General features: G+C 40.5%; 1 protein-coding gene across 1 annotated transcript; it reads right to left on the minus strand.

Moving 5' to 3' along the window:
- Positions 1 to 2,876: 2,876 nt before the first annotated feature.
- On the minus strand, positions 2,877 to 5,591 carry LOC103651448 (protein FAR1-RELATED SEQUENCE 5-like). Its single transcript, XM_020551057.1, has 8 exons — positions 5,215 to 5,591; positions 4,733 to 5,116; positions 4,187 to 4,650; positions 3,838 to 4,105; positions 3,382 to 3,722; positions 3,232 to 3,303; positions 3,079 to 3,141; positions 2,877 to 2,984 (listed from the first exon to the last, which is right to left on the minus strand). The coding sequence occupies exons 2-8, from the start codon at positions 4,959 to 4,961 to the stop codon at positions 2,877 to 2,879; spliced, it is 1,545 nt and encodes a 514-aa protein (XP_020406646.1). The 5' UTR covers positions 4,962 to 5,116; positions 5,215 to 5,591.
- Between the last annotated feature and the right edge of the window lie 8,008 nt (positions 5,592 to 13,599).

A 13,599-nucleotide genomic window follows, 5' to 3' on the forward strand; every position in this document is an offset into this window, starting at 1 on the left:
TGTATGCAAGTAACATTAATATATATGCATGCTTTATTTTTTTTAAATCCCCAGGCTCCCACAACAGACAAGCCTGCTGCTCCTAAGTTAACACCAGATATAAATAGTGTAAGTATTTACACCTTCATCATATTATGCTAATATTAATTATACCCTATGTTTCATTACGTTTATATTAATAAATTTATTGGTTACAGGAAGGACAAAAATCTGTTACACATGCTACTCCTGTATCTGGTGCACCTCAGTTCGATAAAACCCCACTGACAGATGTAAGACATGTTGTCATTTTCATATTTTTCCTATTTATACACTAAGACATACATATTTATGCAACTGTTTACTAACATATATTCATATATTAGGCAACTACTGACCTGGTTGCAAAGGATAGTTCCTGTAAAGCTGCAGTCGATGAACATCCCCACGTGTCACGTGAAGACTGTGCCCGCAACCTGCTTAAGTTCATTTTGTCAGGAAAACTAGATCCGAGCATGTATGTATTAGTTATTCAAATTCCAATTAAGTATAATTAGATGAATTGTAATCAAAGTTTTTTTCCAGGTTTATCATTAATTTTGGAGGATTTGGAGGGTCTGTCCTTGATGTTGTCCAGTCGTTTGGTCCCAACAAATGTCTTGAGAATACTTTCATGCAGGGATTTATCGACTGTATTCGTCAGGATGATGTATTATACAATCCAGATTCTGTAATCAACACTCTAATACTGAATGTCAACGTTGGGGTAATTTTTTCTCCACAACTTTGTATCTTATTGCAACACTTACTGTATAAATATATAATACTAATCAATTTATTTTTTTTGTCCAGACCATTTTGAATATCGAGGAGTTTGAACAGCACAGTTCAAATCCACAGCCCTTCTCAACATCACTTCTTAAAGAACAACTTGAACCGACCCTTCCTTCAGATGAAGTTCTGAACCAGATTAAATTGGTGAGCTCTAATCAGTTACATTTGTAAAAATGTTATAATGTTCTTTTGGTCACTAGTTTTATGTTGTATTAGTTTTAATTTTTCATATGCATAGTATAAATCATTCATAAATTTACATATATATTTAACAGATCCTGGTTCTTATGCTACGCCGAAGCCACTGGACCCTTTATGCAATCAATTTTGAACGTCGTCGAATAGACATCTTAGATTCAAATCCTTATGGTACATTGTTTGGAGGCACTACATGGAAACAAATCCATAATGATCAAATGATGATAAATGGAACGAAGATACCTTGGTCCAGATTAATAATGAGAAGACTTAGCATTGCCTTACATGAAGCTCGACCTGAGTCAACTGTACCAAAGTTTGGCAACTACAAGATTGAGCTCCTTCCCAATTGTCCAACCATGACACCAGGGTCAAATGATTGTGGTTTTTTTGTCGCAAACTTCCTCCGCTACTACGATTTTGATGATGGCGACTTATCAGAATTTTATACTCCGGTATGTCACTAAATTAGTCTTCTAATCTTGCATATATTACTCCTTCAGATTTAATCCTACCATTAATTTGATATTATGGCTATTTCAGGATGAACCATTGGACCAACGTGCCTTTGTTCTGCATTACCTTACCTTTCATCGCAACAACATGGTTGCCCCCCTTCCTGCAGAACTGCCGCCTTTCAAGTATGCTCCAAGGAGACGCCGCTGTTTGAAAGCCAAGACTTAGATAGCATAGCTGAACATGATTCCCTGTGGGATCCACAAAACTGTTTATGTTACTTGTTAAGTCACTTATGTCAGGCCTCTGATCATGTGTTTGATACTCCGTGTGCCACTTATGTTCAATGTGTCTAATGTCTATGCTACTTCGCATCAGTTTTTATTTGAAGTGTGTCAAACATAAGTGTTACCAGAATGTCTATTTATGTTATCTGTTAACAAATTCTATGCTGTTTTCATCTCCAGTTTGTGAGATGGTTAATCGTTTTGCTTCCAATGTTTGGCTTATTTGTATTATCATATTGTTTCAATATTCAAGTTTTATGCATAATATATACTTCCTTATTTTATATACACTAGGTTCATCTTTTATACATTTTTCACGCTAATTATGCTAATTGTAACAAGTGTTTATGCTATATCATGTTTGTTGTATTTGAAGTGCGAAACCGACGTATGCACTCCCATTTGATTAGTATTGTTAAGTGTATACAGTTTTATATACCATTAATGTCCAGACCTTCCGATTGCTAAACGTTCAATGCCAATTTGTTGTACATATTCAGTTACATAATTTGTGTAATTGTCTATATTTACGCAACATTTTATAGTTTTATATCAACGCATTATATAACCCTTTCATTCAAACTATTGAATTTCCAACAAAATAAAGCATAAGTCATTGTGCTATTACAAGTTTCTACTAAATCGACCACTCTTTAGTCACACTTCAAATTATTCGCCCAAATCCATATGCTCATCGGCTTCTTCATTTTCCACTTCTTCATCAATACGATGTTTTTTTGCAGTCGATGTTTCATTCCACTGTGGAGCAGTTGTTTTATTGTTTAGTCTTGATCCGGCTGGCCGTCCTCTCTTTCGATTAGACAGTTTTGCTAGCCTTGCCCTGTTCTCTTCCACAGACAGACATGTTTTGCTGTTATGCCCATCTGCTATTCCACACAAATGGCATCTCCTATTCTTCTTTTTCTCTCCTTTCGCACCTAGTCTCATAATCCTATCTTCTGAATTTTTGATTGTCCGTCCTTTTGGTCTTGCACGATCCGGCATACTCATATTTATAACATCCACATTAAAATTCAACCTCTGCATAATAATAGAAGTTACTATTTAGTATACGCATATTTACATATATTTATACCAATCAGTAAAATCATTTATCAATGCTCACTTTTTAGCTTCTAAGGATGCAATAATATGTTCCATTTGTTCATGTGCTACGTGACACGGAGAACTTGTATCACCAACCTTATGTGAAATTCTCATGTTGTCCTCCTTTAGAGCCCAACCCAAATACATCAACATTTACATGCAGCATAAATATATATTTTCATTTTAGACAAATGAACAATATTATTTTAATATGTACCTGGTTACCAGTTGTTATTATTGTTAACGCATGTTCACATCCAGTCCTGGTGTTATGCGAATCCTACAAAATATTATTTGCTTATTACATTGATTTTATATATTCATTATGTACAATAATTCATGCAAGCTTATATATCTATCTTTTACATACCTTATTATGACATGTAATTGTATTGTCATCTTCCATCCCATCGCCAGCATTATTTTTATTCAACTCTTCTTCCTGGTACAAAATAACATGTTACTATGCATAATTTATGTTACAAATAGTATAACACTAAAACATCTGGAATATTATTACCTTGTCTTTCTCATTATCACTAACATCTGTTGACTCATTACATCCAATATCTGGCTCTAATCGACTTAGAACGACATCGAGCTCATCCAACACATCCATCGCCTTATCGTACCCTGCTTTTGACATACACGCCTGGCGAACTACTTTCATTGTTTTCGTTAACAACATTTTCTGTCTGTATGATTTAGTAACTCCATCCTCCCCCCTGAAGCTCTTATCAATTCTTTCAAACGGAACATCTTTTCTTGATGAGACAGTGTACCTTTGCAATATATACTTTGAAGGTATCTTTTCAACTTGAAGATGCATGAAGGCTCTTAAAAGATGAACACACAATAGACCTGAAAACATGAAAACGAACGTCATTATTTCAAAGATATACATTAATTTGTACTACAATCATCAAATTCCCTAGTATGCAAATTTTTTATGCTAACCAACATAATACGTACAAACCTGTATGTTCCCACTGTTTGCACTCGCATGTATACTCCCCAGCTTCTATGTCTGTTGTTATCTTGAATTGATGTTGTCCCCACACAATTTTATTAGACCGTTTTGTATGCTGTACGATCCATTCATTATCACATCCGTCTGGGTCCTTTAATATTTTGTATGCAGTGGCGTATTTCATTGATTCCTCAAATCTATTCATAACAGCTCTGGTGTATGCTCTAGAGACTCTCACTTTGAACCTATATAATGTATTTGTTGTCCTTGGTGCCTATAACACATTATTATCATAATTAAACAAATTATTTACATAAATGTATGCAAAACGTTATTGCTAACAAGCACGGCATACCTTGCTCACCAATGCCTCCTTTGATTCTTTCATTTTCCTGCTGTGCAACATTTTCATCATTTGTTTAGCGAACTCATGCAGTGGGGTGTTCGCATCTACATGTGATTGCTTCACTAATCTGTTCATGCTCTCACTTCGTTGTGTAGATACCATTACCCCACAGAAGTCATTTTTAAAAAATGCAGGTATCCATTCTTTTCTTATTTCATATAATTTGCGTAGAGTCATATCTTCATGAAGATTGAACTCCTCTAGCATCATTTCCCAGGCACATTCAAACTCATGAGGAGTTAATGGATGATGTATAATAGACTGGAATGTTGTTTTAAAATCCTTAACAGCAAACCTTGCATATATCTCATTTAGGAATGGCATAAATCTGTTCTGTACATGCCATAAGCACAATCTGTGAACTGTTTTTGGAAATACAGTTCTCAGAGCAATTGGCATTGCAGGATCTTGATCTGCAATTGCTCACAGATTATTCAGTTATTTTCACAATAAATTAATTCACTGTTTTGCATAACAAATTTATATATCACATACCTGTAAGCATAACTCTTGGACCCTCGCATCCCATACATGTTTTGAATGAATTGAAAGCCCATTCAAAAGTATGTACAGTTTCATCTCCCAACAAAACAAACCCAAACACTGTACACTGCAGATGGCTGTTAGCTCCAACAAACATGCCCAGCGGTTTATCATATATATTTGTCTTGTGTGTTGTATCAAATGTCACAGCATCACCATAATCTGCGTATTCCCCCTGCATACTTGCGTGTGACCAAAAAATACTAACTATTTTCCCATCATTGTCTAGCTGGAAATCACAAAAAATATTGTGGATTCTGTTTCTTGCATTCTCTAAAGAAAGCCAAAAGTTTGGCTACATCATTTGAGCAATTTTCTCTTCTCCTGGCTGCCCTCCTACATTTGTTTGCACAAAAAATTATTACACACACATTTACGATAGTAATATTCATGGCTCTTGATATATACACATGTAACAAAAAAGTATTGCTTACATGTTTTCAGATCTTGAGCAGTTACCGGTACGTTCTCCGGCCCATCATGCATTTCTGATATAAAATCAACTATGCAATGCTGCGGCACTCGGCTATCATGCATTGCATCCACAAAATTTATGAACTCAGCATCCCTAATTTTGTTGCAACGTAAATGTTGTTTCTCTGCTTCGTCAGTTATGAACTCATGGTTATGCTCCAAGTTTACCAGTTCAATTTTTGTAGCTACAACCATTTTGTTTTCATCATCATATATATTTTTTAATTTTATTCCAGCTTTGCATTGCGTACGCCCCGATGATATATTCCTCATCCTAGGTGTATCATTTGATTTAGCTGCACTTTTACCTTCACGTGAACAATTTATCCACTTACTGAATGTCTTCTCTCTGTATTTCTTCAGTGGAAATCCAACTTCATATGCATACCTTTTATAGAATTTATATGCATCATCAACATCCTTGAAAGTCATCCCTACCGTTGGCACTATAGTTGGATCAATGTTTTTGCCTGCTATTTCATTGTTATTGTTGTTTGTACCATGGAATATGTTCACAACAATATAATCAATCAATAATCAAATACAGCGATTGGACTTACATGTGAATGCAGTATCTGTGGCGTATCCATCTCCCTGGAGCTAATATTGGACATAGGAGGTCGAACCCTTTGTTCTCCTTCTTCCCCTATGCTCATCTCGGCGATCTCAGGACCCATTAGAGCAGGAGGTGGTGTCACCAGTGAGTTACCACCAACTCCTCCCTCTATCTTTGGATCAAGACGAACGCCATCTCCTTCCATCGCCGGCGACCCTCCAGAGTCGGCCATCTCCAACTCCGATTAGTTATGCAGGCTTAGTGGTCTTTTTTCGAATGAAAGTAAATCTCGGATACTATAAAAGTAACCGCATCCACGTTTACAGGGTCTCCCCATTATTTCCGAAACTGTCCCGATATTATGGTGACGTCTTTGTCAAACTAAAATTCATAATAAAAAATTTACGCACAATGACTCAACGTTTTACGTCAAACGGTATATACTGTTTATGCAACTATTATGCCGTTTCGGTTTTATGCCATATCTTTCAACATCTTATGCTTCATTTTTTTACCTTCCGCACATTACTTCCCATGCAAGATCCATAATTTACGCGCCCACGTATCACAGTAATCACGTTTGCATGTGGAATCTATTCCTTTTAATTCCGCGCAATTCCCTTACCATTCAAACAACCGCGTCACGGCGCCGTCTGTCCTGCATGCCGCCTCTCAGCCCCACGTTAAAACACAGGCGCGCCTGTTCCATCGACCAGACCTCGGGAACCGACCTGGGCTTCCTTTAATATCCGAAGCCCAGGGCTCCCGTTATACCTGCCCTATATATATATATATATATATATATATATATATATATATATATATATATATATATATATATATATATAATGTAGACCAGATTCGTGCCCCCGTACATGCAAGCTCCGTCCTCTGCGTACATGCAAGCCACGCCAGTCGCGCATGCAACTAATGCAACTAAAGCTGTGCATGCAACCGTGCATGCAAATGCCACCACTACATGCAAAAGCCTGCATGTGCACAAGCGTGAATGCAAAGTCTGCTGCTGCGCATGTGTTTAATACTCGGTAGGAATTATATGTTAAAAATAAATGCGCTAATCAGCACATGTGTTTGGACAGTTTCAAGAAACTAAACGGTAAAAATAAGATAAAATATATGTAAATAGGATTTGAACCATGGTTATTTGCTTTAAACTCACGTTCACATCCACCTAGCCACCAGAACACACACATTTTTTTTTATTTTAAACTCTATACTCAAATATAATATAGAGACTTATGAAAAATAGGGGAAAATAAAACCGGGTCATGCTCAGGCCAACCATGAAACTTTTTACGTGAATTTGCTACCTCGATGATCTGTATTATTTTCTTTGCATTTAATATCAGATATAACTATGACAACTAATTTTTAGTCGTTTTGGACCGAAAAATATAGATTGGTCAAGCCGTTTAGTAAAGCAACATATCACACATACTTGCAAATTGTTTTCACATATTAATGAAATATATATCCGTATGCAAATTAGCAAGTCAGTTTTTAGAATAGTTCATAGCCATCGGTTTAGAACTTTATACGAAAGAATGTTGGCTCTACGCCTGCTTATGCGAAAGAATGTTGTCTCTTCCCTTTCCTATAGAAGGGTGAAATAAGTTTTACCAGCAGCGTCGTACCGGAGGTGCCAGTAGCCTTAGTGTACCAGTCGCTCCTCAAAATGGACTCACTGACAGCAAAATGTTCTCTAACGAGTTGACTCGCGTGCTCGACTAGGATTGTACTTTGTCTCTTCTGTCAACTGAGTTATGGTGAATTCTATCGACATCAACGTTAGCATGATGGTTCGCCCAACTGAGCATGTCCCTGGTCCACAAAACTATGTAGTTGAGAATCTCACATGTAGATTCATATTAGTTAACAGTTTGCTTGAACAAACTAACACAGTTGTTTGATCTATATATATGCAAAAGATGGCACTGATTGTTTGATCTAAATGTTGCGAGATGCTCTCCAATAAAAATTACATGGTTACCTCATGGTCTATTTAAGGAAACCTTAAATTTGAATGCGTAAAGCTTCAGTTGCTCTAACTGCTTTTAGAGAATTCGTCTTTAGATAGGTTGAATATTGTTATATTACTTGTCTTTATGTAGTAATGTAGAAATCATGCCACAACACATTTTCCCACAACATAAAAGATAAGAGGTTCATATTTGTGTGCTAAAATAATTTTGATAATTACAACTCACCATCCTCTTTCAATAGACTTAGGATCTCTTTTTTATTTTTCACCTGCAATGCAAAATTGTTATATGGAGGCTATGGTATATCGTTATATCATGTATTATCAGTTTAGGATTTGCCTATTTCAATTAATAGTGGCATTGAGCCAATTTTGGTTGTTTGAAATGACAGATTTCGATGTTTGTTATGATTGCTGAGTTGATTATTGATAGTATCACTAAATAGTGACCTATGCGTGACAAGTGTCCCTGTTACAACGCACAGGTATATACCTAGTCAATATACTAAGATATAACAGAAGGAGGGTCACGGGAACGAGGCCCACATTGCCTCCATCCGCGCCTACTGCACCAAGGTCGAGGCTAAGCTCACACTTTGACCACAATGCCACCATCACACCATGGATGTCACCGCTGCCACCGCAACAGCTTAGCACAGGGAGACTTTTTATTATTTACGACTCCAAATAAGTGGTTTCAGGAAAATAACACAACTATGTCAGATTCGTTAAAATGGCACAAATAATGTTGTGTTCCTTGATATTTTTAGACTTTACTTGTTTCCAAATTAAATTTTATTGTCTTTTACAAATTTGAAAGGTTTCTACTCACTAGTAAAAAGATGAAGAGTTCAACCCCAAGAGCGGTTGACCATTTTCCCCTCTTAAGGCTAATTTGGAAACCCCATTTTCTCAAGTGATTTCTATTTTCCTAAGGAAATTAGTTCTTAGGGCTAGTTTAAAAACTACATTTTCCCAAAGAGATTTCTATTTTCCCAAGGGAAAAATAAACTATGATAAAATTGTAGCAAAATGTATAGGTAACTAACTAGTTAATATTATAATTGTTTCATTCGGTTATTGTTCTTTCATAATTACGATAGACTCCAATAAATAGTTTCTTCTTTCACATTTCAAAGTGGTCTATTTTGCTAGACTAGTACAATGCTCGTGCGTTGTGATGACACCCAACCATATTTGATGGTACAATGCAACTGGTGTACAATACGCGAGGGCCCGGCGGCAAGCCAATGTGATAGACCCTCCCAGGAAAATAAAATTAAAGTGGAAATATTGCCCAAATACCAGATATTAAATTATAGTACATTTTATCTTAGTCAAAAGATCGAGAAAGATATGGGTTGAAACAAGACATGTCCCTTTTATAGCTAACTTGGCCGCTCGTTCTCTTTCAGCTAGTGCGGTGGTACTTTCTGTGAGCGCTACCGCTGTATAAGACTTCGTGTCGTGTTAGGCTTCAGTTTTTTCTTACGGTCTATCTTGATGACACACGATAATGATGATTGATGAACTACATGTTAGATCAAAAAGAAGTATGAAGACTTTTTTTTACAATCAGAACCACGGTACAAACCAGAAAAACTGGTAGTACTCTATATAAGTAGAGAAGGGGAGACAAGCTTCGGTGGACGAATCATTTTAGCGGCAACTCCTTTCGGCTTTGCACGCTTGGGGTCACTCAGGCATTCTTGGTACTCGTCGTGGTTGGTAAAAGCTTTTTGCTTGGAAAGCTATGAAGACCGACGGCTCTTGATATCCTAGCTTGTTGCAATCTGTTGGACACCAAATGTGTCTCGCGGACGGTCCGACCCTGAGGCCGGACGGTCCGCGGTCCGGACTGTCCGCGGTGGTGGCGCGGACGGTCCGCGCGTGCGCAGAATCAGTTAGGGTTCCTAGTTTCTCGCGGGATTGGTTACCTAAAACCACGGGATTAACTCGGAAATCAGTTGGAAGCGGATCCAGACCTCCCCCTTTATATAGATGAAGGGCTACGGCCGATTGAACCCCCCAACAATCGAACAAATCAAGTCTATTACTCGTTTTTACCTTATGCATTAGGAGTAGTTCTAGTCTAGCTCTAGTTTAGCCCTAGTTTAGTATTCCAATCCCCAAATTCTCCGTCTCTCCTCGACTCTACGTCGATTAGAGGAGTCTAGGTCGGCCTGCCCGAGCCTAGACAACTCCTAGGATCTCTCCTCCCCGACGGGGTCCCTCCCGGGAGCGAGATCCAGGCGCCGTCGGCGATCTACCGCCGCCCCTGCGCACGCGCGGACCGTCCGGCCCTAGGGCGCGGACCGTCCGACCGTCAGGCAGAGAATTCTAGCTCCTGCACCAGGTCGCGGACCGTCCGGCCCTGTGCCGCGGATCGTCCGCGTCTGACCAGAGAGCACCGCCGCCTCGCACCAGGCCGTGGACCGTCCGGCCCCTGCGCGCGGACCGTCCGCCCCTGTGCAGAGGGCACCGCCACCGGTTCTTCTTGAGTGATTGGCGCTCCGAAAAAGCGTCAACATACTTTTGGCGACTCCGCTGGGGAAGGTGTTTAGATCTACTAAAAATCAGGCCCTCAAATGGCCGGTTCTAAAGATCACACCGATATCTCCCCGGACAATATCCTGAAGCCGGCTGTTGAAAGTCTGACGGCCGATGAGCAACAGCAATACGAGGACTACATGCGTCAAGCGAGGGAGAAATTCTTATCACAATACACGGTGGATCGCCACCAGAAAGTTGTCAAACATGGAGAGACCGACGTCGCATCTCTTCTATCTTCGCTTCAAGTCCCCAACGTAAGTAAACCCGACGACATCCAATTTATTAAACAGTATGTAGATCAGCAGCAGGATCAAATGAAACAACAGATTGTAGGGTTAGAAGAGTCAATTAGAAAATTAACGTGTACGTTGGAGAAGTCTGTTGCTCCTAGTTTTCCATCATATGCGACTAGTAACAGGATATCTATGTCTAATACATCGGCAATAAATGGGGATTTGCAGCCCCAGCCATTATATGGTATGCCGATGAACTCATATACAGGACAAGTACCACCACCGCCATCCCTGCTTGGTAGATCGGCACCCATGAACACGGTCGGACCGTCCGAGCTTCTGCCCGGACCGTCCGGCCCATATGCAGACCGTCCGGCTTGCTCTGCCGGACAGTCTGGGGCCGCCTTAGGACCACCGCCGTCCCTGCTTGGCAGACCGGTGACCCTGGACGCGGTCGGACCGTCCGAGCTTCTGCCCGGACCGTCCGGCCCTTACGCGGACCGTCCGGCTTTCCCTGCCGGACAGTCCGGACCCGCACCAGGACTACCACATGGCGTCCCAATAATGGCGAACGCAACCGGTCAGTTCGGATTTACCACCGGGCAAGCTGGATATGCATACGCAGAACCTGTTGTTGCACACCATGCACCAAATTATTACACACCACAGCAGCAGTATGTTTCGCCCTCTACATATTTAAACCATAACGTACCATACAACCACAGACCGATCAACACTATCGATCGGTCACGGCAAGAAGGTCGGTATACTAATACCCGACCAAATGAGCCCCATAGCCCAGGATCCGGTGGTCTGCCACCGGGTGCAATGGAAAAAATTAGGGAAGAGATGACTGAACTATTTCGAGATAAGTTCGGAGTTAGTGTAGCCAGAGTAGGGCAATCATACCAAAAGCCGTATAATCACCGGTTTGACAATGTCCCATATCCACAAGGGGCAAGGATACCAGAATTTTCCAAGTTTTCTGGTGAGAATGGGAGGAGCACACACGAACACATAGGCCAGTTCCTAGCACACCTAGGTGAATTGGCCGATGGAGAAGCATTTCGTGTTCGGTTATTTTCTCTATCCCTTACTGGTACCGCTTTTGCATGGTACGCCGCCCTGCCTCCTAATTCCATTAATTCCTGGAATGAGTTAGAAAGTAAATTTCATGAACATTTCTTTGCCGGGGAATATGAATTAGGACTAGCTGACTTAGCTTCAGTTCGACAAGGACGCGAAGAATCGGTTAATGATTATATCCGGAGGTTCCGGGACACTAGAAACCGATGCTTTCGGATCCATGTCGCAGACAAAGAGCTAGCAGGGTTAGCTTTTAATGGGTTGCTATCCTACTTAAGAGACAAATTAGATGGGACCAAGTTCTTTTCGATAGCCCAGCTACATCAGCGGGCTTTAGCCTGTGAAAGCCGATTTAAAGAGACATCAAAATCGGTCGCCCGTACTATACATCTAATAGAGCGTGATAGTTCAGATGATGAATCCGCAGATGTATATACCGCTGAGTTTATTTGGCCAACAAAGGCCAAATCTTCAGCATGTTCTTCTTTACAGCCGATTCAAAAGAATCGGCAAGAAGAGATTAAATTTACCTTTAATGTTGCCAAATGCGATAAGATATTTGATGAGCTACTTAAAAATGGCAACATTAAATTAACTCATACTATCCCTCCTATAGATGAATTAAAGAGACGTGCTTATTGTAAGTGGCATAATTCTTTTTCTCATGCCACCAATGACTGTAATGTTTTTCGTCGACAGGTACAATCGACCATAAATGAGGGCCGATTGACTTTTCAGGAAATGCAAGTGGACACACAACCATTTCCTGTTAATACAATAGATATCGCATGCAAAAAGATCTTAGTTCGGCCTGAAATGGCCGATAAAGGCAAAAGCAAAGACATCATCATTGGTAGTCCTCGCACGTCGAATATATCACAAAAGGAGATTGTTCGAAAGGCTCCGGATGATAAGGCTAAAAAGTCCGGAGGCACCGGGGGGCAGGCACAATTAATAAGTCAAGCACGACAGCCTGTCCTGAGCATCACGGACGATCTGGCACCTACGTGCGGACGGTCCGGTGTTCAGATAGACGGTTCGGCTAACTCTGCCGGAAAGTCCGCCTATGCCCAAAGGTGTCAGCCTCCACACAAAACCTTAAAAGGGAAGGAGACACAACGGCGAAGCACAAATGGTCGGCTGATCAAAGCTGACTCTACTGTTGATCAGTTGCTCTCCAAGAATACTAGCGAGAAGACCGTTCTACGTGATCGGTCAACGAAGAAACCTCGGTCACCTACTAAAACGAAACGGGTAAACAAAACGGCCCGAAAGGCGACACAACAAGCATCGCCTATTCATCCTATAAGACCAGGGTACTTTCCACCCGTTTACTCATCGTCAGTATATTATCCTGTTCAAACATGGAATGGTACGATGATGAATCCATGGTACATGTATAGTCCCTTTGTCTATCCATACTGGGGGGCACCTCCATTCTATTCCTTTTGATTCAGTGATTAAACGGTCATGGCCGAGAAAGGTAAAATCTGAAACGGCTGTTATACATTGATGCTTTATTAAATAATCTCAATATTGAAAAACCGGTGATTTACATCAGGTTTAGTTCATATGCTTTTGGTTCGTCAACCTTCACCAAAAGGCAGGGGGGCATATGTTGGACACCAAATGTGTCTCGCGGACGGTCCGGCCCTGAGGCCGGACGGTCCGCGGTCCGGACTGTCCGCGGTGGTGGCGCGGACGATCCGCGCGTGCGCAGAATCAGTTAGGGTTCCTAGTTTCTCGCGGGATTGGTTACCTAAAACCACGGGATTAACTCGGAAATCAGTTGGAAGCGGATCCAGACCTCCCCCTTTATATAGATGAAGGGCTACGGCCGATTGAACCCCCCAACAATCGAACAAATCAAGTCTATTACTCGTTTTTACCTTATGCATTAGGAGTAGTTCTAGTC

Source organism: Zea mays, chromosome 3 (assembly GCF_902167145.1).
Source record: "Zea mays cultivar B73 chromosome 3, Zm-B73-REFERENCE-NAM-5.0, whole genome shotgun sequence".
NCBI classification, from domain to species: domain Eukaryota; kingdom Viridiplantae; phylum Streptophyta; class Magnoliopsida; order Poales; family Poaceae; genus Zea; species Zea mays.